The sequence below is a fragment of the Electrona antarctica genome (genome assembly GCF_951216825.1).
Source record: "Electrona antarctica genome assembly, chromosome: 21".
Lineage (NCBI taxonomy): Eukaryota > Metazoa > Chordata > Actinopteri > Myctophiformes > Myctophidae > Electrona > Electrona antarctica.
The window spans coordinates 29,316,467-29,344,163 of record NC_136802.1 but is presented as its reverse complement, the minus strand read 5'-3'; the positions used below and the strand labels follow the sequence as shown (position 1 = coordinate 29,344,163).

The 27,697-nt window shown below is 42.7% G+C and overlaps 2 protein-coding genes across 2 annotated transcripts in view; one reads left to right on the top strand and one right to left on the bottom strand.

Annotated features, from left to right (window-relative positions):
• Positions 1 to 12,360: 12,360 nt before the first annotated feature.
• Positions 12,361 to 14,587, top strand: LOC306914623 (tubulin alpha chain-like; the record flags this gene model as incomplete). The annotated part of the gene is made up of 3 exons (XM_079491746.1): positions 12,361 to 12,586; positions 13,209 to 13,357; positions 13,461 to 14,587. The coding sequence occupies 3 exons, from the start codon at positions 12,361 to 12,363 to the stop codon at positions 14,436 to 14,438; spliced, it is 1,353 nt and encodes a 450-aa protein (XP_079347872.1). The 3' UTR covers positions 14,439 to 14,587.
• A 3,394-nt stretch (positions 14,588 to 17,981) lies between these two features.
• etnppl (ethanolamine-phosphate phospho-lyase) overlaps positions 17,982 to 27,697 on the bottom strand; it is a 79,657-nt gene continuing 69,941 nt past the window's right edge. The window contains exons 6-13 of the mRNA XM_079490704.1: positions 25,310 to 25,426; positions 23,233 to 23,315; positions 21,805 to 22,030; positions 20,892 to 21,046; positions 19,861 to 19,950; positions 18,572 to 18,702; positions 18,290 to 18,360; positions 17,982 to 18,178 (exon numbers count right to left, since the gene is read on the bottom strand). Of these exons, the coding sequence (XP_079346830.1) occupies positions 18,074 to 18,178; positions 18,290 to 18,360; positions 18,572 to 18,702; positions 19,861 to 19,950; positions 20,892 to 21,046; positions 21,805 to 22,030; positions 23,233 to 23,315; positions 25,310 to 25,426 (978 nt within the window). The 3' untranslated portion in view covers positions 17,982 to 18,073. The remainder of the gene's footprint in view (positions 18,179 to 18,289; positions 18,361 to 18,571; positions 18,703 to 19,860; positions 19,951 to 20,891; positions 21,047 to 21,804; positions 22,031 to 23,232; positions 23,316 to 25,309; positions 25,427 to 27,697) is intronic.

The window sequence follows — 27,697 nt, the reverse complement described above, 5'->3', positions numbered from 1 at the left end:
CCCTATACTCTCCTTCTCTTCTACCCCCCCTTCATTCACTCTTTGCCTTCTCTCTCTCTCTCTCTCTCTCTCTCTCATATCATATAGAACTGGAAGAGGCAGAATGGACACTCCTCTGATGACTGCCGTATAGAATCCTGATGAAGGTGTGTTGTCATGGAAATGACTGTTGTTCCGCGTGTTTGCTACATCTTGTCGGAATGTATAGAACGGCAACAGCAATGAGACACATATAGGGCCGAAAATATGAATGACAATGAATGGAGGAAATGTTGTATGTATGTATAGACGAGCAAACCGGTATTTTTGTTAAATTCCCATTGACAATGAATGGAGAATTTACGTCATACGTGTCTGAGCAAATCGGTATTTATGTCCCAACACAAACATTAAATGCCACTGACAATGAATGGAGAATTTACGTCAGGGTTTTTCAACCTTTTTATACCAAGTACCACCACAGAAAATATCTGGTCTCCAAGTACCACCATAATTAATTAAAATAGAGGAGTGTAAAATGTAATTTATTCTTTGAATTGTTGTCTCCACCAGGCCAAAGGCATGGGGAGAGAGTGTTTTGCAGTCCGTCCGTCCGTCCGTCCGTCCGTCTGTCCATTACCAGCTAATCTCCGGCACTGTTGGCCCGATCCATGCCAAACACATTTCTGTAGATTACTCGTACACATTTTATCCATACATCACGCAATTCGGTATACACTATCTCCATAGTCATGTGATCAACACGGATCTGCACCATTTCCCATATTCCATCCTGATTGGCTAAGATTGGCTTCCAAAGCTCGCATGATTAGTCCGTTTAGAACAAAATGACCACAAATCACAAACACAGTGTGCAATTTCTGTGAAATTATACACGCACATTCCCAATAGGCCAAGCACGACATGCCACTTAACTTTTTCCAAATCAGCCTCACGGTGGCGCTATAACAGGGCAATTCCTGTTTTTACCTATAACTGCATGACAACTTGCACTCCCTAGAGGCCATGGAAAAACATTTTCCCTGCATCCCTCCACATCTGCCAGTTATAGCGCCACCATGAGGCCGATTTCTGCAAAAGACATTGTTTATGTTAGTTGCACAGATTTCATCCAAATCTCACGCAAATAGGTATACACATGATCTCTGTAGTCAATGTGATCAAGACGAGTCTGTTGGATTTCTCAGATTCTACACTGATTGGCCAAGATTGCCTTCCAAAGTTTACAGGAGTAAATGGCCCAAGTGCAGTGAAACTGTGCACGCATATTCCCACTAGGCTGAGGAAGCAATGCAACTTGACATTTTTCAGCCTCATAATCAAAGGTGTAAGAAGAAATGGCACCCTTTTCACATTGGCCTATATTATACCAGGAGGCCACAATAACCTGACCTGGCCTGGTGGAGACCTGACTTTTTCTAGTTTTGTTTTTGTTCATTCCTAAGCCAATTTTGCTGCTGCTCTGACAAAACTCTGTCTAATCAGCACAACTGATAATATTTCTAAGGTGATTAATCCGTCCTCAAATCTTAGTCTAGGTGTGCCGTCATGCTCATTTCAGCACGGCTGGAGAGCCTATTTCAACCAATTGCTTGGTCAGAAGAACTACCTGTATTAATATATATAATATAAATATTTCATTCAACTTTTGTCTTTTTTTCTTTTTTTGGGGGGCGACTCCTGTGCGTACCACCAGAGGGGGGCTCAAGTACCACTAGTGGTCAAGTACCAGTGGTTGGGAACCCCTGATTTATGTCATATTATATGTAGCCGAGCAAATCTGTATTTTTGTTAAATTCCCATTGACAATAAATGGAGAATTAACGTCATATGTGTCCAAATACATACTAATCCAATACATACTGTACACATGCATTGCATGCAGATGCATACATGCATGCATGCACATGCATACATGGATTTCAGGGTGTTCATTTGAACAGGGATCTCTGTTCTATCGCCTGTGCTTCTACGATGCAGGGCTTACACTGTGCGTTCCGTTCAGACAGGCCTGCGAGAGAGTGTGTCTCACCATGCATATCTCATTCTCTCTCACTTCCTCCCTCCGCTCTCTCCCTCCCTCTTCCTCCTACCTTCATCTCCCCCCCACACCACCACCACCACCGTCATCGGCTCTCACCCCTCCCTCCCTCCCTCCCTCCCTTCCATCTTCCATCCTTCGCACACTCTCTCCTCACTCTCGTGGACTTCCTTCAATCCTTTGCCCCCTCCCTCCCTCCCTACCTACCGCTCTCATGCATGTTCTTGCTTTCTCCCCCTGTCCTCACTGTCTCTGTTTTATCATCTGTTCTTCTTTCTCTGTCTGTCTGTCGTCCCTCCAATTCCCCCACCCCCCCCCCCCCCCCCCCCCCCCATCTGACTCTCTCGTCATTCTCTCTGTCCTCAAAGGCCTGCAGCACATTTTCACATAATCACACTCTACTGTCTAGCTGGGTGATCATCAACTATATATATATATATATATATACATACAAATACACACGCACAAGCACACGCACGCACACGCACACGCACGCACACACACACACACACACACATATGCACACGATAAAACAGATACATGCACACGTGTACGTGTGCATGTATCTGTTTTTTTGCTGCAGTGCTGGACCAGAAAGGCAGTACGTTTCCACTTCCCATGCGTGCGTGCAAAGCCGTGCATGCATGCATGTGTGCGTGCGCGTGTCTAGGGGAAGGGGGAGGGGAAGGTTTGATCTTAAGACTGTGGAGCAGTTTCCACCTGTCAACCATCAGGATGTTGAACAAGTGCTGAGCCCTGTCACCATGTCAGTCTTGTCTTGACGACACAGGCCTTATCACTTTATGTACACTGATATATGACCCATATACACTGAAATATACGACCAGGGCTGGGTAACTTTGAAGATGGATAGGGTCACTATAGTTCCACACTCACTCCAGGGCCACATTGCATATTATACTGTTGCAGCAAAAAATTGCTGATCTACAAGCTCAGAACACGTCGTTTTAGCTTGTAGATCAGCTATTTGTGCTATTATTTGAATTGACCTATAGCTAAGCCCCTCCCCAAACTGCTATGGTCCAATCACAGCCGAGCATAACATGGGTTAGACAAACCTCTCCACCAATAGCCTCATTATAGAGTCTAGCCCAGGGCTGATGGTGCAGCCGCTATTAAGGGTTCGTTTGTTCAACGATTAATAGTCCTACGCGATCTGAGTTCAGACCAACCTCTCCACCAATAGTTTTCCCTTATGATAAAACATTGTTTTAAAAACGAAATGCCACGCACATATTTTTTCAGTGCATATGGCAGGCCTTGTTGTTGGATTTGGAAGACATTTTGAAGGTCTGGTTCCAAAAATGAACCAGTATTTAATGTATAAAATCCATGATATTTACATTGGAATGAGCCCGGCTGGAAAGTGTCCAAGTGGGAGTGTCTAAGTGGGAGAGGCCGGGTCTTAGCTATAGGTGAATTGAAATCCTTAATTCATTTTTGCTATTTTTGAATTGTAATCCTGAAAAGTAACCTTTTTATTTAATTTCAAATGCCTTTAATTATAGTTATGTTAACTTTAATTAACATAACTATAATTGACCCTGAGGCATTACATTTAGTTTGACTCGGTTCCACTGAAAAATATTGTACAAAAATAGCAGAGCTTGTAGATGTTTTGCCTCTTTTTTTTTTGACAATTTGTCTGTAGTTTGTGTTATGTTATGAGTTGTCCTCTTCCTTGTCGCCATTGACTGGATCACCACCAACACCACAGCTGACAGACCGAGAGGCATCCAGTGGACCCTATTCTCCCAGTTGGAAGATCTTGACTTCGCTGATGATCTTGCTCTCCTATCCACAAACCACAACAACATGCAGGCTAAAACTGACAGGCTTAACACCTTCGCCAGACAGGTCGGACTCGGTATTAACACCTCAAAAACACAAGTGTTGTGTGTGAACTCTACCCCCACACAACCCATCCTTGTCGATGAAAAACCACTTGAGTTTGTGGAAGATTTCACTTATCTGGGCAGCCTTATCAGTAAGGACAGTGGGGCATCAAAAGACATCAAAGCAAGGCTGGGAAAGGCTCAGGGTGCCTTCTCCCAACTCCGATCCATCTGGAGATCAAAACAATATAGCCTTAAAACGAAGATGCTCCTATACAACAGCAATGTCAAGTCTGTTCTGCTGTATGGTTCTGAGAGCTGGAGAGTGGTCAAAACAGACACTAGGATAATAGAAGTGTTCCACAACAGATGCCTCAGACGTATATGTCAGATATTTTGGCCGAATACAGGGAGCCGGAGCATTACAAAGGACATTACACACAGACGCCTGAGATGGCTAGGACATGTACAGAGGATGGAGCAGGACTGCATCACAAAGGTGGCCTTAAGATGGACACCACCAGGCAAAAGAAAACCTGGGAGGCCCAAGACCACCTGGCGCAGAACTGTGACGCAGGAGCTGGAACAGATGAACCTGTCCTGGGGAGAGGCGCAACATGCTGCCAGGGATCGGATGCAATGGAGAGCGCTCATTGAAGCCTTATGTCCCATAGGGGACGAAGAGGAGTAAGTAAGTATGAGTTGTCCATGTACATCTAAGTCTGTGTACTTGAACTTGAGATACAGTGTACTTGATATGTATTGTGTACTGCCTGTACTGTACTTTTATAGATAGGCTACGAGAGACATCTCAGCGCCAGCAAGGTCAGCCTTGCTGCATTAGTCACGGTACCGAGCCATGAGGCTCATATAGGGCAGGAGCCTATATCTCCTGCTTCTGTAGCATGAGGCAGCTTGATGTACAAGTACACCCCCTGGACATGACGCTAGTATGTCACAGGGACTTACCCCCAATCCAACCCTTGATGCTGAGTGCCAAGCAGGGACGGACTGGGTCCCATTTTTCACAGTCAAACCGCAACCTCCCAGTCCCATGGCAGACACTCTAACCACAAGGCCACTGAGCTGGTCGGAAAGGTTCTTAAGTCGCAGATATCTATATGAAACCTTGCGTTTTTGTCACGTCACGTCACGTCACGTCACTCAATCTGTCACTGACAATCGTTACTCACAATATTGTGCCCAGGTCTCGGGACATCACTATGACATCATCAGGGATGATATTAAAGGTATTTGATGCGTGCTCAGCTGAGTGTCCAGGGCACTCAGTATACACTGCCAGTGACCACAGTACTGTTGAACGCCTGTTTACTAGTGTGCAAAGGGTCAAAAGTGCACGCAGAAGTACAATGACAACCTCTTGCCTAAATGGTCTGTGTCTCCTAGCGTTTGAGAGAGGTTTAACTGAAGGTCTGAACTACGATTCCGTTATAGAGATTTTCAAGCGAAAGCCCCGCCGTCTGAGACGTCGCTATAAGCGTGTAATGCTGCATGTCAATGAGTCACTAATTTGTGCTGGCGTCAATGCGCCATGTTCGCCTTATCTGTAATGCTGCATACTGTCTGGTCAAAGACAACTTATTTATATTGTCTTTATTAACGTTTCGATGTGTTGTTGTTTCTTTCTGCCCCTCCCTCCCACCCCTCGGGTGTCAGCTTTTCGCCTGGCCAACTTGTAATTCCTGCATTCGCTACTGCTTCGATGTCTCCCTTTTGACTGATACCTGTCCATTTAAACTCTAGACGGGCCTGCCCCAAAGTTATTTGTGCAGCCGCGCCTGGCAGCTTGCGAAAACTAGAGTTCTCAACAGGCCTGAAAATTGAGGCCCGGCCCTACCTGGGCCCTCATCAAACCCTGTACATTCAAGACACTGCCCCCGCTGCCACCCTTATAGATCTCCATATATGGAGCTGACCTGTTCTGACATTCCATATGTTGGTCTGACCTCATCGCACCCTGTACACTCAAGACACGCTCCATATATGGCCAGTAAGGGCGAGGTCGCTTCTCGCCCTCAGGCGTCTTACTGGTAAAACAAGTTTTGTGATCAGGATATGTGAGTCATAACAGATACATGATGATGATCGGAATTCGGAATAACCCCTTGAGTTGTATCTCGTTTTTGAGGGGTCCTGGACACAATAGAGAAAAAAATAAAATAAAAACATTAGACAACAAAACAGAAACAACCAAATCAACCAAACAATATCAAATATGACAAAACAAGTAAACACACAAACAAGATGACAAGATACACAAAATAGTCAAGAGTATTACACTCCTGGCAACTTACTTACTTATGTAATACATAGTTATTTATTAATTACAATAAATAATATATAGCACCTTTATCCAAGGCACTTTACAGAGATTGTGCATTGCATTCACCCATTCATACACCGATGGCAGCGGAAACCATGCAAGGCACCAACCAGCACATCGGGAGCAATTAGGGGTTCAGTGTCTTGCTCAAGGACACTTCGACAGTGAACCTGGGGGAGCCCGGGTTCGAACTGGCAACCTTACGGTTTCCATCCAGGCACTCTACCCCTGAGCCACTGCCTGCCCCCGTATCACATGTATCACATGGGCACAATGTCCTGATGATGAAGCAGTTGCCAAGGCATTCAGCATATCTATGGTTATTCAGTATAGGCTACATAATGTGCATTGGTCAAACGAATTAACTTAAATTCAAAACATACAATAAGGTTTGGAAGATATAATATAACAATGATATACATTCCAATGCTTTTGTATAGGCTACATACATGTGACATATGTTTGATCTGCTGCTAATGTTTAGATATTAAACATTGTATCTTGTTTCTTTCTCTATTATATGAGTGGGCACCATGGGGACAACCCCCCAACCACGCATGCACGCACGCGCACGCACGCGCGCACGCACGCACGCACGCACGCACGCACACACACACACACACACACACACACACACACACACACACACACACACACACACACACACACACACTCGTGTCCCAACCCTACCCAACACCTCATGACCCGCCACAAAATGCTGCTTTCTCTCCCGATAGATGGCCATGACACAAAGACAAAGGCCTGTGGGAGGGGCTTACCGACTGGGCCATCTGCGTGGGGAGCTGTGCGTGTGCGCGCGCGAGAGAGAGAGAGAGAGAGAGAGGGTGATGGAGGGAGGGAGTAGGCTATGCTATGAAAGGAAGAAAAGTGAGTTGGTTGGTATTGTAGGTGGCTATCTCTATTATATATCCCTTCAAGCTAATCGATTTCTGAGTAGGCTAGATAGGTAGCCTATTTAAAAAGGCATCTAGGCCAGGCATTTAGTCCTACCTCCGGTCTGGTCCATATAGTCTGTAAGGATATGGACCAGACACCAGAGCTAATTTAGCACTTTTCATTCAGTTAATTTGATATACCTGGGGGCTGGGGCTTGGGGGGCTGGATCATGGTGGCACAAGCTACCAAACACCATAATTCTTATAGTAAGGACTTTAATAAACACATACACATTAAATATTTAATATGGAGGAGGAGGATAATAAAAAACAGCTGAATGTGGAGAAGGAATCAAACCGACGCCATTCTTTTGCTCTTGGTATCCGACACTCGCTTGGATTTCAACACCAGGTGGAAATGGGACCTAAAGAACAAAAGCTCCAAGACTCCAGGATAATGGAGTATGGAGGACCGTCCTATGTAGTTCACGCTCACTACAGAAGATATTTTTACTTTAATTCTACGACTATATCCCCACCCAGTGGTTGATATGAGAATAGCTACTTATTTCCCCTTGGGTTTATTTTAGACTCTCCAACAGGGCTAGATTTAGGGTTGTGGTCTTATTGTGGAAGGCCCCGGGCTTGAATCATGGACAAGGCCCCCCTACCACAAAATAATAAACTACAACTTCTCGAATTTGGAATTATGACACATGCATATTATTGGCATAGGCCGCATAGCCTAATTTAAAGCACATAGTACAACTGGCTCAGGGTTGCAACAAAAGGGAGACACAGCCTTTTAGCATGAGTCATATACTCAGAGTCGGGACCTGAGTATATGCATTATTGATTGTGTCGTGAGCGTGACTCAGCTTGTAGCTTTTAAAGTAGGCTAGTGTAATATTTGTTTGGGCTAAAACAAAAAACCTTTTTGTTTGTGGAAAATGTTAAAGCTCTATGCTAAGACTAATCATGTGTTTGTTGTTCACTAACAGGCCAGGGATCTTCCTGTTTCTTCAGCTCCAATCCTATCGTGTCTGGGATTTTGTTTGATCATGGGTGGGATGGCCGACTTTTTAATTAATACATTTTAAATATATAAAAAAATACATTTTCAGGTGGGTTGCCATTTGCCAATTCCAATCAGAAGAGAGTACCCATTTATCATCTATTTTCCTTGTGTCATTCCTTCCAATTTGACTGGAGAATTTGACTTCTCTATGGGAAAATGATTGAGTCAATCTAGATGAGTCTAGATTGACGATGGAACCTGAAAATGGCCACGAATGCTATGCCCTATATGTGCTCATGGTAGGCCTTAACAAACTAACTCTGCTTTTCATTCTCTGTTCAGCTGATTGATATAAGACCCAACTATACCTTTGAGTAGCCATAATATTGAAATGACTTAATAGTATTTCCAATTATTTTGGTTAGAGTTAGTAAATAATAGTGACTGGAGTATGTGTTGTTTGTTCTGAGGGAGAGGGCATGCGAGGTCTCCAGTATAGGCCTACAAACAGACAAAGATGCAGTGCAGAGCTAGCCCCCTGTAGCTTGGCCTAACAGGGTCTGTGCTGCTTTACTGTATCTGTCTCCACAAGGCCTGCAGGTTGGGGAATTGGGTGACAATCAGTACATTGGGAGCACCTGGCCAGTATTCCCAGTGGACTGGGTGTTGGCCACACTCACCCTCTCTCTCTCTCCCTGTTGGCAGCAACACTTTAGCTTTAGTTTGTCCTTTGGTTTGCAGTTTGCACCATTCAACACCCCACACTACATTTACCACACATCCACTCACTGATTTCACTGATTAACACACCCCACATGATTAAGTTGTTTTATATTGTAAATAAATATTACTTTGTGCACTTTTAAAAGCCGTGTCTTCCTCCTTTTTGTTATGGCCTAGAGCCAGGTCATGACATCACTCCAGACAGTCTTATTTTGATCGGACCCCGAAACCAAACGTATAGGGCGACTAAATAGAACATAGCGGCCCGCATCATCCATGAGTTCAATGGAGAAGTTGTGCCCTGTTCTATTCGGTTCCTCAAATATACTAACTAAGCCCATTCAACTTGAAACTCCATGTTGGCCTTTGGTCCAACATTTCAAACACTCCCATCCTTCTGGTGACTGATCTTGTCCTAATGTACAAGGAGACATTTTTCCATTAGGCCTACGTTAAACTGTGTAATGTGTTGCATCAAGGGAGTCCTGTAAGTCATGAAATCCATGAAGTCAATGCATGAAATAACTAATCAGAAAAGTATTGTATCCATCATTAGAAGGATAATCTGTCACCAACAAGGGACATGTTTTCAATGAGTAACAAGGACATTCTTGACTTTGCCAAGTTTGTGGCTGCAAAGCCCCTCTGCAAATGAAGATGCAAAGTATAAAGTTATACATGTAAACAAGAAGATGAAAAGTCTAAAATAAATGAGATGCAGAGTATAAATGCAAAGAGTAAAATGTCCTTTTTGCATTATTCTGACAAGACACTAACTAAATACATGATGAGTGAATGGTTGGTTGGTGCCTTGCATGGTTGAATGTGAGAATGTATTTGAAAGTGAATGTGAAGTACATTGTAAAGAACTTTGAAAGGTCAGAAAGACTAGAAAGGCGTTATAAAGTGCAGTCCAAAGCATTTACCATAACAGAGCAACAACAGTCCTACTGAAAAATTTAGAGAATAGCTCAAAGTGCTTACTGCCCCCCCACCCCCCCTCTTCGACTATGCATGCACCTCTTATACCACAGCACCTCAAACACCCTTAAAACAAGGCTCCAGTGTGCAACCATGTGCAACCCAGATTCGGCACAAACAAGGGACTAAATTAATTTCGCTCCTATGCCACCAAAATGTGGAACCCTACCAACAGTCATTAAGACATGCAAATCCCTTGACTCCTTCAAAACCGCTCTCAAAGGGCACCTACGGACGGCTGCAATTCGAAACTGGCCCCTGTAAAAAAAAAAAAAAACACCCACCCCTTTCCTTTTTACCTCTATGATGATTTCCTGTTTTTGGCTATATAGAAGTGTATATTTGTACGTCTCTAAATGTTATGATGAATTGAACATGGTGGACCCTATTGTAAACAAGTTTAATGCTTTATGGTGTCGTCCACAGTTAACAGTTTTGTATTGAGTTGTGCTTGAAATGTACTGTAATTCTCCAATCTGTTAATAAATACTTCAATCAATCAATCACTTTTGAACCCAGCACCTCTAAGTGATGTGCGTATTGTATTCGTTTTTACAAGGAAGAAAGAAACCATCATGATAGCTTGCAGATTTCACCACCATTTCAGCTCCCCAGCCAACCAGTGGCCTATAAAAAGAGTGCAATTAGTTAGAAATCAAGGATTTATTTATTTATTTATCATTATACAAATATACTGGAGTGTCCCAGTGGGACACGTTATATGGGAATGCTTTGGGTTTATGTTATGTGTGCCTTATTGTTGCTACACTGTTCATTAAAGCAAAAAAAAAGCAAAAAAATATATCTATCTATCTATCTATCTTTCTATCTTTCTATCTATCTACCTCCCAATGTATGAATGAATGAACCATTGTAAAGCGCTTTGAGCACTTGGAAAAGCGCTATAAAAATGCAATTCATTGTCTATCTACATACACACTGTGTTTTTTTTGTATGCCCATACTTGCACACTCCGAACAGTAGGAGGCGTTATGCACCTAGACCATAGACACGTTGGTTGTGTAACCCGCCAATAAAAAGCAGGATGTCCCGTGAAAAAATCTGCGTAGTCTCAGCTGTAATTCCGGTTACCGCTAGAAATCTAGGAGCGGCTGTCTGTGTCTGTGTCACTGTGCTGCTGACTGTCGGAAGCAACGGGCGGGCAAAGTTTTAGCAAACAAAAGTAGTAGTTTTCGGTTTTACTCGACGGGCAACTCAACAAAATGGTGAGCTAAATCATTTTAGTCACTGCTGACTGTCTTTAGTGATGTCCAACGCTAATTATTCGTAGATATAGGCGATGAAATGAAATGATAAGACGGCCCTGCCGCCTGGCTTGTGTGTGTGAACCATGCAGCGCTTCTGTTTTCAGTGTTTTGTTATGGGGGTTTTCATAGATACCCGCAAACCAAGACCCTTAAAATGAACTTCATAAATAATACACGCACACTATAGATGTTTTCATCAGAATATGGAACTTTGAAATCACATTGACATGGCTAAATAATCGTATAAATGTTATTTTGTGTCGAGGTCCAATGGATCACACGACGCTCATCCGTCCCGGGCGTCATGGCGGCACTTCAATCTGTTTTTTTTTGCACGTCCCCCATTTACAACCCTTGCATAGATAAATGTTCAGATTTCAAATATAAAGTGCGTATACCTCCGTGGCTACGGATGTTACAATTCTCATCGGGCGGGTATAACTACCCGTATCTTCCGCATTGTTCAACGAAGGAGCATTGTTTTATCCGATCGATGGTCATTGTCTTGATGAAAATACGGTGGACCCTCTTGCAAACAAGTGTAATGCTTTATCGTGTCGTCCACTCACAGTTAACAGTTTTTATATTGAGTTGTGCTTGAAATTACTGTAATTCTACAAACTGTTAATACATACTTCAATCAATCATTTTATCATAGTTATAATGTATCAGATTGCAGTACACCCACTAGCCGATAGGGTCGCGTAGTTGAAAGCATGATATGGCAAAAATGATAAAATGGCCACCGATCGGATTAAAACATTTATTGAACAATACGGAAGATACCGGTACTGTCTTGCACCCGCCCGAGTCGAATTGTAACATTTGTGACCGTGGGCTAAGCACTTAATATTTGAAATGGCGGAAGTGCTAATACTATAAACCATAAAATTGAATGCCCGAGTATGAGATTATGATCCCAAAAGTAGAGGCATGGATCCTCTCCACTACCAGCAAATCAAACCTAAATCTGTGCTTGTTGCATGCCGGTGGGGCGTAGTTTAGAAATTAGAATCATGCGTTGCGCATAGGCCATACTAGGCTTTAGGCCTTCCCTGCAACATTAGCTTTCGGAAAAGCATTAAGCCTCTGGATTTGCCAGGCTGGATTTCCACAACTGCCTTTCTTCCCCATTCATGTAGCCGGCCCTGTAGAAAATAAATGTCTTGTTGCCACCAATTCAGAATTATCATTCTCTTAAAGTGCATTTAACTTAATTTAACACCTCTTCCTATGCAGAGGGAATGCATTTCCATCCATGTCGGCCAAGCAGGAGTCCAGATTGGTAATAGCTGCTGGGAGCTATACTGTCTGGAGCATGGCATCCAGCCTGACGGACGGATGCCCAGTGATAAGACCATTGTAGGTGGGGACTCTTCTAGCACATTCTTCAGTGAGACTGCAGGAGGACAGCACGTGCCCAGAGCTGTCTTTGTTGACCTGGAACCCACTGTCATTGGTCAGTTAAACCATTTGTTTTGCAACTTTAAATGAATAAGTCTTATTTTCTATCAATGTATTTGTTTTTGTAGAACTCCTGAGCCGATAATCCAATATAAAGAAAGTGTTAATGTTCTTTTTTTTTTTTTTTTTTTTTTTTATGTGGCCACACCCATCAGTTTAGTATACCTGTTTTTCTTTTCACCATGGCACAAACGTGCCCAAACGATAATGGGGGAGGGATTGTACTTAACCCCTTCAGAATGGGAAACCCTTTTGGGGTTCTTATGTATGCAACATAACATTTTTTAACACATTTGAAGTTTTTCCGGATTTAGACAGCGTTTTTTTAGACTCAGCCTCGGTCCTAAATGGGTAGTACAGTACTTGGTAGTAAATGTACTTGGGTACTTTACACCACTGCTCATCAGTAGGCCTCTCAGTGATTACACTTGAGAGTTGTTTTGGGGTTTATTTTATATAGTTTTGCATTGGACAGGTTTCTTACTGCAGTGAAAGCTGCCAATATTGAATTGAGTAATTGATGGGATCTTTTTTGGGCGTCAGCAGGTATAAAAACCTTGAAGAAACGAAAAGTACTAATGATTGTCAACAATTTCCTTTGCACCTTCCATTCACAGATGAGGTGCGTACAGGAACGTACCGTCAGCTGTTCCACCCTGAACAGATGATCACAGGCAAGGAGGACGCAGCCAACAACTATGCCCGTGGACACTACACCATCGGGAAAGAGGTCATTGACCTAGTCCTGGAGAGAATTCGCAAGCTGGTGAGGGCCTTAATGATCATTGATTTTCTGTTTCTTTTTTTTGCAAACTGCTTAAATTCAGCTTTAACTGATCAAAGGAAACTTCCCCCCCCTTTCTTTTCAGTCTGACCAGTGCACTGGCCTCCAAGGGTTTCTCATCTTCCACAGCTTTGGTGGAGGCACTGGTTCTGGTTTTGCTTCCCTGCTGATGGAGAGGCTTTCGGTTGATTATGGAAAGAAGTCCAAACTTGAGTTTGCGGTTTACCCAGCCCCCCAGGTGTCCACAGCTGTAGTGGAGCCCTACAACTCCATCCTGACCACCCACACCACCCTGGAACACTCGGACTGTGCCTTCATGGTGGACAATGAGGCCATCTTTGACATCTGCTGCAGGAACCTGGACATCGAGAGGCCATCCTACACAAACCTCAACAGGCTTGTCAGTCAAATTGTGTCTTCAATCACCGCCTCCCTTCGCTTTGACGGAGCCCTGAATGTGGACCTGACAGAGTTCCAGACCAACTTGGTGCCGTACCCTCGTATCCACTTCCCTCTGACCAGCTACGCCCCGGTCATCTCTGCCGAGAAGGCCTATCACGAGCAGCTGTCTGTATCCCAGATCACCAACTCGTGCTTTGAGCCGGCCAATCAGATGGTGAAGTGTGATCCCCGTCATGGTAAATACATGGCCTGCTGTCTTCTGTACCGTGGAGACGTGGTGCCCAAAGATGTAAACTCTGCCATTGTAGCAATCAAGACCAAACGCAGCATCCAGTTTGTGGACTGGTGCCCCACAGGCTTCAAGGTGGGCATCAACTACCAGCCTCCCACGGTGGTTCCTGGTGGAGACCTGGCCAAGGTCCAGAGGGCCGTGTGCATGCTCAGCAACACCACCGCCATCGCTGAGGCCTGGGCACGCCTTGACCACAAGTTTGACCTGATGTACGCCAAAAGGGCCTTCGTCCACTGGTATGTCGGCGAGGGTATGGAGGAGGGTGAGTTCTCCGAGGCCAGAGAGGACATGGCTGCCCTGGAGAAGGATTACGAAGAGGTGGGTGCTGACAGTGTCGGGGAGGAGGACGAGGAGGGGGACGAATACTAGGCCACTTGTCTTCTGGTTTGCCGTTGGCTGGAAGTAATAGGTTGGGGGGGAAAATGGGCCATGTGAGATCCTCTCTTTGATTTCCTTTGGTTTCTGTTTGTTAGTGCTTGTAACTTGTGATTAAATGAACCCAATGGGTATGAGCAGTTGATTGTCTTGTTCTATCCTTCATTTGACTTGTTTATAAAGGTTTTGTGTGTTCCTATTTGAGGCCCAGCTGAACTTCAACAAAACCTTCAGTTCAGGTTTAGTCTAGTCGCTGCCTGGGATTCATCTCTGGAAAAAGGACAGCAGTTTCTCAGAGGTTTGCAGCACTTTCATTAAAGGGCATTTTCACCCACCATTGTAACCACTGGCCCAGGTCATAACTATTGATCCCCATAATAAGAAAGTAATTCTTCCCTAAAATAAAAAATCCCTATTTCCCCCTGAAATATATATCATATGAAAATGTAGTAGTTATTAAAAAGTACTAGCTACAGATACATTTAATAGGCCTAAAGCAAATGTTCATTATTAAAATGCATGTGGGAGGGAATAATATTATATACCCCAAAGAATCTGGTAACGACTGGAATTCTGACGATGTTTCTTGTGTTATTGCTGATGATGACACTGAAGATTTCATGCACAATCTCTGGTACTTCATATGGAAGCAGCATTTTGTTGGGTGGGTTTGCATCCAATTATCTAGGCCCTCTGTCTTGAATGTGGTTCATGTCTTACCTTCAGAGACTCCAGGAAATTCGGACTTCCTCCCACCACCAATTATTTTTTTAACCCAGTCCCCCATAAGGGTTTGTGTGCCATGTACCACCTTAATAAACTCAAACTAAATAGCATGGATATCTGACCTTAAAAATGCCCCCCATGAATTTAAATTCCAGAGAGATCGTTTTGTTTTGAAGACCAAGAGGTTGAATTTCACATGAATGTTATCTTGTGTGGGGCATGTAGGAGCTCCTTTGAGGTCCCAGTGCTGGACATTATTCTCCCAACATTTCTATTATATACATGCAATTATAGCCTATAAAATGACTTCACCAAATGTTTAAACAAATAAGCGAAGACTCTTGGACCAACAGTCAGTGAGTCATACATTGGAGAATTTGGAGATCACTTCAATATGATGACTGGGTATTTTTTGTAAATGGATGCTGCAACAGGTGTCACTACATTACTAAAATGTCCTTAAGAAACCTCACTGTATAAGCACTAGCACACGAGGGCAGTCATACAGTAGATGCCAAACAGTGAGTCATACATTGGAGATCATTTCAATATGATGACTGGATAATGGTGGCTGGAACAGGTGTTACTGTACATTTCTAAAATGTCCCCAAGAAACTTCACAGTATAAGTGCTGCCACAAGAGGGCAGTCAGATTCCATGGCATGAGTTTTGTGTTTTTTTTTAAACAACTGAGGGTAGGGTATAGAGGGTATGCACATGCTAAAAGTGAATGGCACATCGAGTGGCAAAGCAACAGGCAAAGTGAGTTTAATGTTGTTTAATACAATCAAATAGGACTTTTCTGTTTGGATGTATGGGCTGTCAAGGCCAGAAAGTAGTTTTTTGCCACTCAGTAGGCGTTCCTGCATAACTTCCGGGTTTGATGATGATGTCACGCACATACCCTCTATAGATACATTTTATTTTAATAAAAGTGGTTGAGTCCTCAAGGGCTAGGCTACATCTTAAGACACAACCCTGCTGAAAAAGGCTGGTTTTAGCTGGTTTATGAGGCAGGACAAACTGGTCAAGCTATGGTGGTGTTGGTTTGTCACTGTCAGTATTATTGATTAGTTCAAGTAAACGCCTGCTGTTTCCAAGGCTAGTCAACAAGTGATCAACTAAACTGGAACATTTCTGAGGTCGGTTTCCTGCTCTAGGGTCGTTTGACTCGTTTCCCCATTTACTTATTATAACGTATGGTATTCAGCACTGAAATAATTTTTGTTTGTAAGCCTACTGCAATGTTGTACTGTACCTCAATGTTTAGTGGCATCTTCAATTGATTTAAACAACGGACATGGTGGAATGATACGAAAGTCTGACAGCAGAGTAATATGTAGACATGTTCAGAAACAATGCAAAGTCAAGACATAGGAAATGTTATTGTTCATATACTGTATTCCACATGAAAATGCATGGTACATTTCTCATATCTTTGTGCTAAACATGTGATTATTCATTTCATCCAATGACACATGATTAATGCCTGCATTAGGTTTTACAAAAATAACAATAATTTTAAAGCACCTTTAGATGTAGCCCCTCTTGGAAACCTCGTAAAAGGTTTCTGACATTTGGATGTCACAACATCCAAATGTCAGAAACCTTTTACGAGGGTTCCGAGAGGGGCTACTTTAGATGGGAGTTAGATCTAGATAGAAAGATGCATATATAAACCGCTAAAACATTTTTATAGTTCATATTGTATATATTATAAATGAGAATTAAGCAACGTTCTTCATTAAAACACAAGTGAATATAATAAAATAAACTTGACAGATCTTATCACACATGGTAAGGCACTTTTCTACTGGATTGGGTTGGTATGGTAAGTGCTGTTATCTTGAAATACGTATTTCTTGTTAATCCTTCAAACAAGATGGGTAAAAGACAAAGTAGTGTGACTTTCTGATTCAACATTTATTTAAATGTTCAAGAACTGCCCTGAGAACTGTATCTTCCTCTCCTCTGATCAAAATGAAGTAGACATAACAAAATATCAGAATTAAATGGCCTATATCCTAATGAAATTTCACTATGCCATCCCGGCTTCTACAAAGAAAAGAATACATTTGGACACTCAGGCCGGGCGTTTAATATTTGTGCCCTGGGTATTTCTAATAAAAAGTATTTATAACTAAGCTAGGTGTCTGTTTTGGTTCCTGCTAGTGACAGGCTAACTCGCAGGCTTTTTGTAATAATACCCACCAGGGAGAGAAAAATGTTTGCCTGTATGTTTTAGCACGCTGCATTAAAATAAGGAAGTACAAATTGTGAATATATGAAAATATTGATTTCTATCTTAGTTACACCACACCAGCATCACTGTGAAGCAGTTTGTTTGTGTTTAATGATGAAACAATGCAAGATTGCAGGGACTTTAACAGAATTTTTGGGAAGTTAAGCTTGTCCCACTATCAGGCAAATTGTGGGGAAAGCTGGTCATTTATCATTGCAGCTGACCGTAAGCATGAAAATAAAATAAATATAAAAGCATAGATTACAGTTCTTTTTTTTTTAGACACTATGATTTTGGATTTTCAAACCTGTGTTTTTTAAAACATGATGGTGTACTACACCAAGAACAACTAAAATGAGAGATGGCAATGGACGTTTCTAGGTTTCTACGAGGTCTCGCTTCATTAACCCATTCTGGGCGGGAACCCCTTTTAGTGTTTTAAGCATTACATCATACTTTAGCTATTCAAAAATAGCAGATCTACAAGCTCATAGCACGGCACCGAGTGCCGCGCTACGAGCTTGTAATTCTGCTATTTTTGAAAAATCGTGAAAATGTGTTGCAAATCTTGAGCACCATTGATATAAATAGACATGAGGTTTTTCAGAAAATTGTCATGATTTAGAAGAATTTTGTTAAATTTCGACGGCAGGCTTAAGTGTTATGTCCTAAGGCGTTTCTTTTGTTGTTCAGGGCCTTTTTGAGTGCTCTCAATGCTGTGCAGCAGCCCCTTGGTGCGATCATGTCCATTTTCTTCAGAGGTCAGCTTGGGACAAAGACATAAAGGCATTGGTTTTGAGCAATACGATTTGAGAAACTCAAGCTATTCAGATTATTTTAGACATTTGGGACAGACGCAAACAGAGCCACCGCTTACCTTTCTCTTGCTTGCTCCATTCTCTGTATTTACTTGGTTAGGCAGATGCAAGCCCAATGCGTTCTCAAGGTCTAGAATAATGGGAAGACAGACAGACGCATTGTATCCAAAACACGCATACATTAATGTCTGCTAAAGAAATCTCTCACACTACAGGTTCGTATCAGGATACACCTTGAGCATTTTAAATAATGAATGAGCCTGAGAGAGGGATGTTGTTTCAAAACGCCTCCTTCCAGTCACTACCACAAACCCACAAACACATAGGAATATGAAGAGTACCTGTGAGGATGAGGTCGATTTCGTGCACTGCCAAGTCAGCATCCTCCATGCTGAAACACATTGGGGGCTTAAACTTGAGGACATTGCGATGTGGTCCGTCGGCACTAAGCAGGATACGTTGTTCCTTAAGCCTGGGGACAAAAAGAGTTTACCTTATTTAGTTGACTGGGGTCCCCCAGGGCTCAATACACTAAATCTCTTTGCTGAAAATAGCCTACAGCTTGCAGATCTATATACCGGTATGTTTTCCCGAAAACACGGACAGTAGGGTTCATGTGGTTAATATATTCATTCTATCAGTTCATTCTGCAGTACGCACATTTTAATTGGGGGGACGGGAGGTTAACCCGTTAAAAAAAACAGGAAAGCTTGTACGTCTGCTATTTTAGAACATTTTTGAAACATCTTGAAAGTGTGAGAACAACTAATTTAGAAGGCATTTCTAGAATCGGCAAAAAAATACTTGAATTAGCGTTGCACTTGGTACAGACATAACTCAGTAACTCCTGTTAGGGAACTCAATGCAGTTGCTGCTGGTCGACCATTGGTCGTTCTCCGCTCCATGCTTCTATATTCTCAACCAATCGCATACTCACTTCATAATAGAGCACCCTATTTAAATGGGAAAGTGGCATTCCTTGCTTGCCTTCTGCTGCTGCCTACTGCGTGCGTCTATATGTCTATGTTGCGGCTTGCAGCTGCTTCTCCTTTAAAACTGTGTTGTCCACCATATACTTCAACTGCTGCTCACCCTCCACCACCCCATACAGAGTTTTACTTTTATGTACTGGGGGATTTGGAGTCCCTAATGGTATGTAATATGCTTTCTCAGAGTACCCAAAAGCAGATCCAATTCTGAGCTGGGTTATTTGTTGATTTCAAAATCTGTCCAAGAGATGGCCATCTAAAGGCTGTTTTATACTCGTATACATGTCTGTCAAGGCTGACAAAAATGTGATTAAAAACGTAAAAGTAGGCGCCATTTCAATATGACTTCTAATCTTCATGTGGCCAATCTGCTATCAGTCGTCCATGTTGGGCAAGGCTTTTAAAAAAATGTAATATTTCTAAAAGATTAAACATACGTTACAAATAATTTTGTCCGGTGGTTTGCAAGATTAGCCACATACAGATTCACAGACACATAGACCAACAGAGTCTCTTCTAGACGCCTTGGCCGTTGGGCCGATATAGGAGCCACCAGGCATGGTTGCCATGTTTTGTCCCCTACAGCCAGTGTCCTACCTGTTGAAAGTCTGAGACTGGTTGTGGTACATTTTTTTACTCACTTGTATATGACCTCCTGTGCCTCTGCTGTAGCAGGAGTGAGTTTCACTCGGTCTTTCACAAGCTCCACCCCAACAAAGAGGCCGCGACCCCTGTCAGACATGACACCATATCAGTTTGACCTAGTCACCCCACACACATGCACGGCACGCACGCACAAATCTTACACTTCTTTTGGAATAAAATGAAATAAAATTGGATTGAAAATGTATTGTGTATCGCAAAACATATGATTCGTAGCTTGCAGAGTTAGTTCAGTCAGATTTACTCGAGGGGTTTAAAGCTGTGCTCAAGGGTGCATACATATACTCAAGGGGTTAATATGCTGCATTACTATGTGGGTGTATTCAGTGTGTGCAAGACCCACATGTCATTCGCTGATGTGGCAGTCAGCTGACCAATTGGGCAGGGTATTTAAGCTCACTAGACTGCATGCTTCTTCCTGCCTTCCTTCTGCTTATGGTTCCTGGTTGTTGTTATGTGATGTTTGCTCCCACAGCCAGCCCAGCACCACCGGTGGGCTCTGTTATTTCTGTTCCCCATGGGGGGGTTGTTATTGTATATCTATCTCCCTGCTCTTAATGTTTAATGATGGTGTTTAATTGTGCTGAGCAGGGAGAAAAATGTAGCAGAGCCGAACGCCAAGATAAAATATTATATGCACACTTGTATTCTCATTCTATAATAAATATTGGCTAAATCTATTCGTGAGTTATCTGACTGAAATAGGCAAAATTAAGTTTGGCGCTGCTTTTCCCTGAGTTTTATTTATCAACTCTTCTGCACTTTCATTGTATTGTCTTATATTTCTGTTATATTTCAACTTCTGATTTTTAATTGTATTCAAATGTGTTTGTGTCTTAATGTCTTATTGTCTTAATGCTTAATGGCTTGCATAAAGCAGTTTGAATTGCCTTGTTGTTGAAATGTGCTTTACCAATATACTTATTTTGCCTTACTGTGTGTGCGTGCGTGTGCGTGTGTGCGTGGGCACGAACGTGTACTGTACACCTGCTCTTATCTGTTTTTCTACCTGATATCCCCTACTAATGGATGCTTCTCCTTCAACTGCTCCAGCAGGTTGTACAGGTACAGCCCCACGCGCAGTGCATTCCCCTGGAGGTCCTCTTTCTCGATCACATCCAGGACAGCCAGGCCGATGGCACAGGACACCGGGTTCCCGCCGAACTGAGAAATCCAAAACCAAGCCGGCGGAGGACAAAATTGTACAACCCCAGGTTAGGTTCGCATTCACACCACATGAGAAATCTGCTGGGAGGTCACCAAGGGATTACAGTAAGCACTACATTTTAATTTGCAATGTGTCTGTAATATTATATACAGTAACGTATATATTCACTAGTGGTGTATCATGCAAATGCATTTGTAACAGTTAGTCCAACGGTTTGAATATAGTGTTTCCGTTTCTTTAGTTAAGCTGCGAAGATGGAGAACCGTAAGGTTCCCAGTTCGATCCCGGGCTCGCCCAGAGTTAGTGTCGAAGTGTCCTTGAGCAAGACTCTGAACCCCCAATTGTTCCCATTGAGCAGGTTGGTGCCTTGCATGGTTTCCTCCGCCATTGGTGTTTGAATGGGTGAATGTAATGCACAATCTATGTAAAGCTATATACTGGTAAATGTACCATTTATCTATGAAATCTGTCCACCAGAGGGTGCTGAGAACATCAAGACAAACATTGACTAAAACACACTAGAAAGGTGTGCAGAGATCTCCACCAGGAGGCATGTACAGTGTAGGCTACGGAGTTAAAGTTCTACCTACAGCTGTCAAAGGGTAGCATGGCATGTTGTATATAATCTCTACTGGATAACCCAAGGGCACGTGGCCTGGAAAGGCCATGCAACAACAGCAAAGTAATAATTAGTTTGATAAACCTCAACATGACCGTAAGAAGATCTTTCAAGTGAATATTTAAAGACTCTTACCGTATTGAAGTATTCCATTCCAGAAGACATGAAGGCCTCTGCCACCTCTCTGGTGGTGACCACACAGGACATGGGGTGCCCGTTGCCAATTGGCTTACCCATAGTGACGATGTCGGGCACAAAGTCCTCACCCTGCAGCTGGAAAGCCCAGAAGTGAGTGCCGACACGGCCAAAGCCCACTTGGACTTCATCTGCAATGAATATACCCCCAGCCTGACGCACACATCTGTGGAAATGACAGGAGAAGGCAGTGGTATACAGGAGTACACACTCATACGCAGCCCCACAGACATAGACACACACACACGCACACGCACACACAGCCAAAGGGTGTCTGTGATGTACAAGAAACAAGCAAACCTATATTGTTGGTTTTACGAAATGAGGCCTGTGAGCTAGTTCAGGCTGATACCGGTACATTTGACAGATTAACACTTGTGTGCAACACTATGTGGGCGATGTACTTATTACTGTATGTGACGTCATCGTGTTTAAAGCATGTCACATACAATTACTAATCACATACAATTACTAACAGTTGGTGATCTATTTAAGCTCACCTGATTCATTGTCTGTGCCACACTGAATGTTGTGTAGGCTATATGCGTTTTGATTGCTCCCACCACCGCCCCAGCACAACCAGGAGCCTCTGCTTTCCCTAAGGGTTCCGTTTTCCCCTGGCAGAGGTTTGTTATATGTATATCTCCCTGCTCCTAAATTGTTGTCTTAGGGAGTAATTTGTATAGCAGAGCCTGAACGGCAAGATCAAATGTAATATTCACACTTGTACTTCTGAAGCTATTATGTCCTCAATCCATTTGTGAGTTATATCGGACTGAGTCGGTAGTGTTTACATCCTAAGGAACTGGCCATCTAGTTTGCCCACATGTTTTACAATCTACAGCAGTGGTTCCCAAAGTGGGGTCCTTGTCGAGAGTTCCAGGGGGTCCCCAGCTAAATGATAATCAGGAACCCTTATGGGTCTGTAACTCAGTGTACAAATGGAAGCAAATGGACCCTAACATGTCCATTTGGTTCCATTTGTACACTCTCAGAGTTAAATTAAGTTTGATTTTACAATATACATTGGGGTCCCAGAGATAGAAATGGGGGTCCGTAGCCTAATTCAGGTCAAACCTGGGGGTCCTTGAAATGAAAATCGATAAATCACTGCCAGAGCCGTAAAAATCTTTTCTTCGCTTCCTTGGCATATATTTTCTAATGAGGGTCACACTAACGGGCTAATTTAGCCCGTCAATGAGTGTCACCGTGACATGAAAACAGCATACAGCCTACACAGCATGAGCATGAAAAAAAAACCTAATTTCAGCCATGTAATCCAGTAACCTAACGGTTCCGGTTGTAACTAAAAACAGAAATAAGGCACATGAAGCGTGGAGGTGTAATTATAGTCTCCGGTGTACATACTCTGCCACTTTCTGGAAGTAGCCCGCTGGGGGAATGATCTGACCGCCACAGCTCTGCAGCGACTCAGCGATAAAAGCAGCAATCTGCACAAGAGAAGATCGTATCAGACCCAACAGCAAGCCAGTCGGCGGGGTTGGCGAAAGGGCCTTTCTGTGTGGAGTTTGCATGTTCTCCCCGTGTCCCCTAGGGTAGGTACCCTCACAAAAAACATGCAGTAATCCTGGTCTCTAAACTGCCTCCCCCTGGCCAGCCGGGGCGCCTGATGGAGGGGAAAGGAACTGGATGGAATAACGTGTTTCTTCCACGCGCTACGTCCAGCCAGGGAAACTCCCCCCTGTCAGGTGTAAAAGGAGCAACTTGGACACTCAGGCATGAAAGAAGCATGAGTTCAAGTCTGTTGCTCTCCCCATGTCCCCCATATATGGGGACTAGGTTGGCGGAGGGTGTGTAGAGAGCCCAGGATCACATTAGATAATTGACACAGGGGTGAAAAATGGGTTACAAAATCATGGGATAAAAAATTATAAAAAAAAGGAATGCAAAAAATACATGCATCCAAACAGAAAAGTCCAATCTTCTTGCATTAAACAACGTTAAACAATATTAAAGTCACTTTGCATGTTGCTTTGCCACTCGATTTGCCACTCGATGTGCCATTCACTTTAAGCATGCGCATACCCTCTATTATCAACTGCATACTTTGAACAAGTTAAGACACTTAACACTATCTTTTACATATTGCAACGGAAATGGTTAAAGGGTTACAATCCCATCATCATACGCCAAATTGTCCATTTTGTCTTCATCCTACCAACGACGTACATCTGCACAAAAATCCGTTAGAAGCTGCTAAAGTCATTCTGTGGCTGACATCCACTTCTTGCCACTGAGAGGCCGGGACATTGCCTCGCGTTGTGCTTTGGGACAGAGGATTAACGGCCAACGCGGGGGGGCCTTAAACACTTGTTCTCGTGCTCTGTGAGGGGACCTGGGATTTGGCCCTAAACATCCCAAGTCCTCGGCCTGAACCTGAGAAGTGGATGAAAAAGCGACAGAGGAGAGAGAAGAGAAATTGTCAAATTGTGGACCACCAACGTAAATGGTTCTGTAGATGCCTGTATTTAATGGGAGTAAGAAATGCCAATGATTAGGTTTGATTTGATTTGATTTGCCAGGGCTTGTAATATTGACAATTTGGTCAAAAAAGGAAAACTTTGGCAATGTACAGTACAGTACGTACAGTGTGCAAACCAGATAAATTGAATATTGACATTTCTGAACAAAAAAATACACTGCATATCGTTTCCATATGTAGACCACCTTAACAGTAGATTTCTTTATCAAGTAGCCTACAATTTACAATTTAGGCATTTAGCAGACGCAATTAATCGTCTGCTTGCTTGCACATAGCCTTGTGCAAGTTTTAAATAGATTAAATAGGTTCATACCTAACCTTTATTGAACCTCAAACCAAGCTGAGTCAGCAAAACGCCTCACAGAGCCCTGTGAGGCGTGCTCAAGTGAGGCACAAGCTGAGTGAGTTCCCACGCCGAGTGGCGCGATGACACACCTGCCTTAAATAAATACTGAAACCAGATGTTAGAGGTTATCATTAAGGAAAGTTTATGCATGTACTATGTAAACTATTTCCATTTTCCAGCCATTCAGTTGCAAACAAAAAACAAAACTTTTTTTTTTAATAATCTGGGGACCCCCCAAAATACATTTGCGCCCCCCCCCCCCCCCCCCCCCAGGTTGAGAACCCCTGGGTTAGAGCACTGTTTCTTAAATTGGGGTACAGGGACCCTCAGGGTTCATTGGGGGTGGGGGGGGTGGGGGGCTGTACAAATGGACCCTTACGCTGGGAACGCACCAAAAAAAGCATGCACTCACACTCTTTATTGTGCGCACGTTTCGACAAAGCGCCTGTGGGTTTCAAGCATTACAGTTTTGAATGTTATCCTGGTGATAGTGTAATGGTGTTGTTATCATTATATGCAGCCATATACTCATGCAAATAGATAATACAGAATGGGGTTAGTAGTGAGCACCGCACTCTTTCAAAACATCTCCTCACCTTGTGTCCTTTATCGTGGGCATTTGTTATTATGTCTTTGACATCACCAGCGTATGCTGTGGCAGGGTCTGGGTGGTCTGCTCTGTATTTGCCTCTATAGACATCGGGGCTGGGAGCCTGGGATGATGGAAGAAGAGGAGAGCGGTAGTGAGGTTTACCTACTAGTTTGATGAATTGAACATGGTGGACCCTATTGTAAACAAGTGTAATGCTTAATTGGGTCTTCCACTCACAGTTAACAGCCTTTGTATTGAGTTTGTGCTTGAAATGTACTGTAATTCTGCAAACTGTTAATACATATTTCAATCAATAAAAAAAACCTTTGATTGACAAGGAACAGTGTGAGGCCTTCTGTTGTTTGACATGAAACTCTAAAATAGTCTCCACATTTAGTTCTGACTCTGGGTTCAGAAAGCAGATTCTGTCCCACAACCTGAGAAGTCTGGATGGTTCACTTCTAAGCACTTGCTTTACTTTGACTAGATACATAGGGCCTCTTTGAGTTACCTGGGGGAGCCCCCCAGGTAACTCAACCAGCTGGTATGCATTCCTCAATCCCATACCGTATGTACTGTAAGCTGTGTAGATAACATGTAGACAAGACAAGACAACACAAGAACATGTACTGTAGAAACCATAAGAATTCACTTCAACACAGGTAATTATAGCTTATAACCCGTGTTGCATGTTGCATACCCCTGTCTCGCAACTTACTGTTTATTCTAAATCGGTTCCAAATCCAGTCCTCAATTCTGACCTGTGATAAAATACTCGATAAACACACACCTATAGGACCACATATACGGTATGTCAGTATCATGGCGTGAAAGTCTTGTTTACAATACTCGTATGCACAGGATGTGACAGGATGAAAAGGAGCGCCTATGAAAAACTAAATCGGTTTACTGGTATAATGTACATCCATGGAAAAAACAATATTGTAAAGATTTTGGCACAGTCAGTTACACATGCGGCCCTAGGTGTGTTTATCAAGTATTTTCCCATGGGACTCAATCAGAATCAAGGACTGGAATGAATAATCCAAAAATAGTCTCCACATTGTCTTACAGTACAGGCATAGTGAAACAGCTCTCAAAGTCACACTTTTAGCGTGCAAACAAACAAACAAAAAGCAAGATTCTAAAACCCAGTAGGGGTGTGCTGAAATATCGATATGGCGATATATATCGATACGTCCTCCCGTGATAAATAATCAATATTGATTATTCAAATATCGATATAAAAAAAACGTTTTTTATTATTATTTGTTTTTCCAAACTCTATTAATTTAGTGTTTGAGTGGTGCAACCACTATAGACAGCTATGTGTGAGTCCCTCCTTGTGTCCAAGCATGAAAATAGCATTTTTTCAGTTCGAAGTATTTTGTAGTTGCAGATATCGTGATATATCGTTGATGAAATTTCATACAATATATTGATATATCGCAAATATCGCAATATATTGAATATCGTGATATTATCGTTATCGAGGGCCTAATATCGCAATATATATCGTATCGTGAGGTACCCATATCGTCCCACCCCTAAAACCCAGTACAGCTCTTTTTAATGTCAAATTGATGTTGATTTAGTTATTTGTATTAGGAAGAAAAACTCTGGATCTTCTAATGGTCAAATCAACAGGAAGTTGGGTGGTCTGCTCTGTATTTGCCTCTATAGACATCGGGGCTGGGAGCCTGGGACGTTGGAAGAAGAGGAGAGCGGTAGTGAGGTTTACCTACTAGTTTGACCTTTGATTGACAAGGAACAGGGTGAGGCCTTCTGTTGTTTGACATGAAACTCTAAAATAGTCTCCATGTTTAGTTCTGACTCTGGGTTCAGAAAGCAGATTCTGTCCCACAACCTGAGAAGTCTGGATGGTTCACTTCTAAGCACTTGCTTTACTTTGACTAGATACATAGGGCCTCTTTGAGTTACCTGGGGGAGCCCCCCAGGTAACTCAACCAGCTGGTATGCATTCCTCAATCCCAGTATGTACTGTATGCTGTAGATAACATGTAGACAAGACAACACAAGAACATGTACTGTAGAAACCATAAGAATTTACTTCAACACAGGTAATTATAGCTTATAACCCATGTTGCATACCCCTGTCTCGCAACTTACTGTTTATTCTAAATCGGTTCCAAATCCAGTACTCAATTCTGACCTGTGATAAAATACTCGATAAACACACACCTAGGACCACATATACGGTATATCAGTATCATGGCGTGAAAGTCTTGTTTACAATACTCGTATGCACAGGATGTGACAGGATGAAAAACTAAATCGGTTTACTGGTATAATGTACATCCATGGAAAAAACAAAAATATTGTAAAGATTTTGGCACAGTCAGTTACACATGCGGTCCTAGGTGTGTTTATC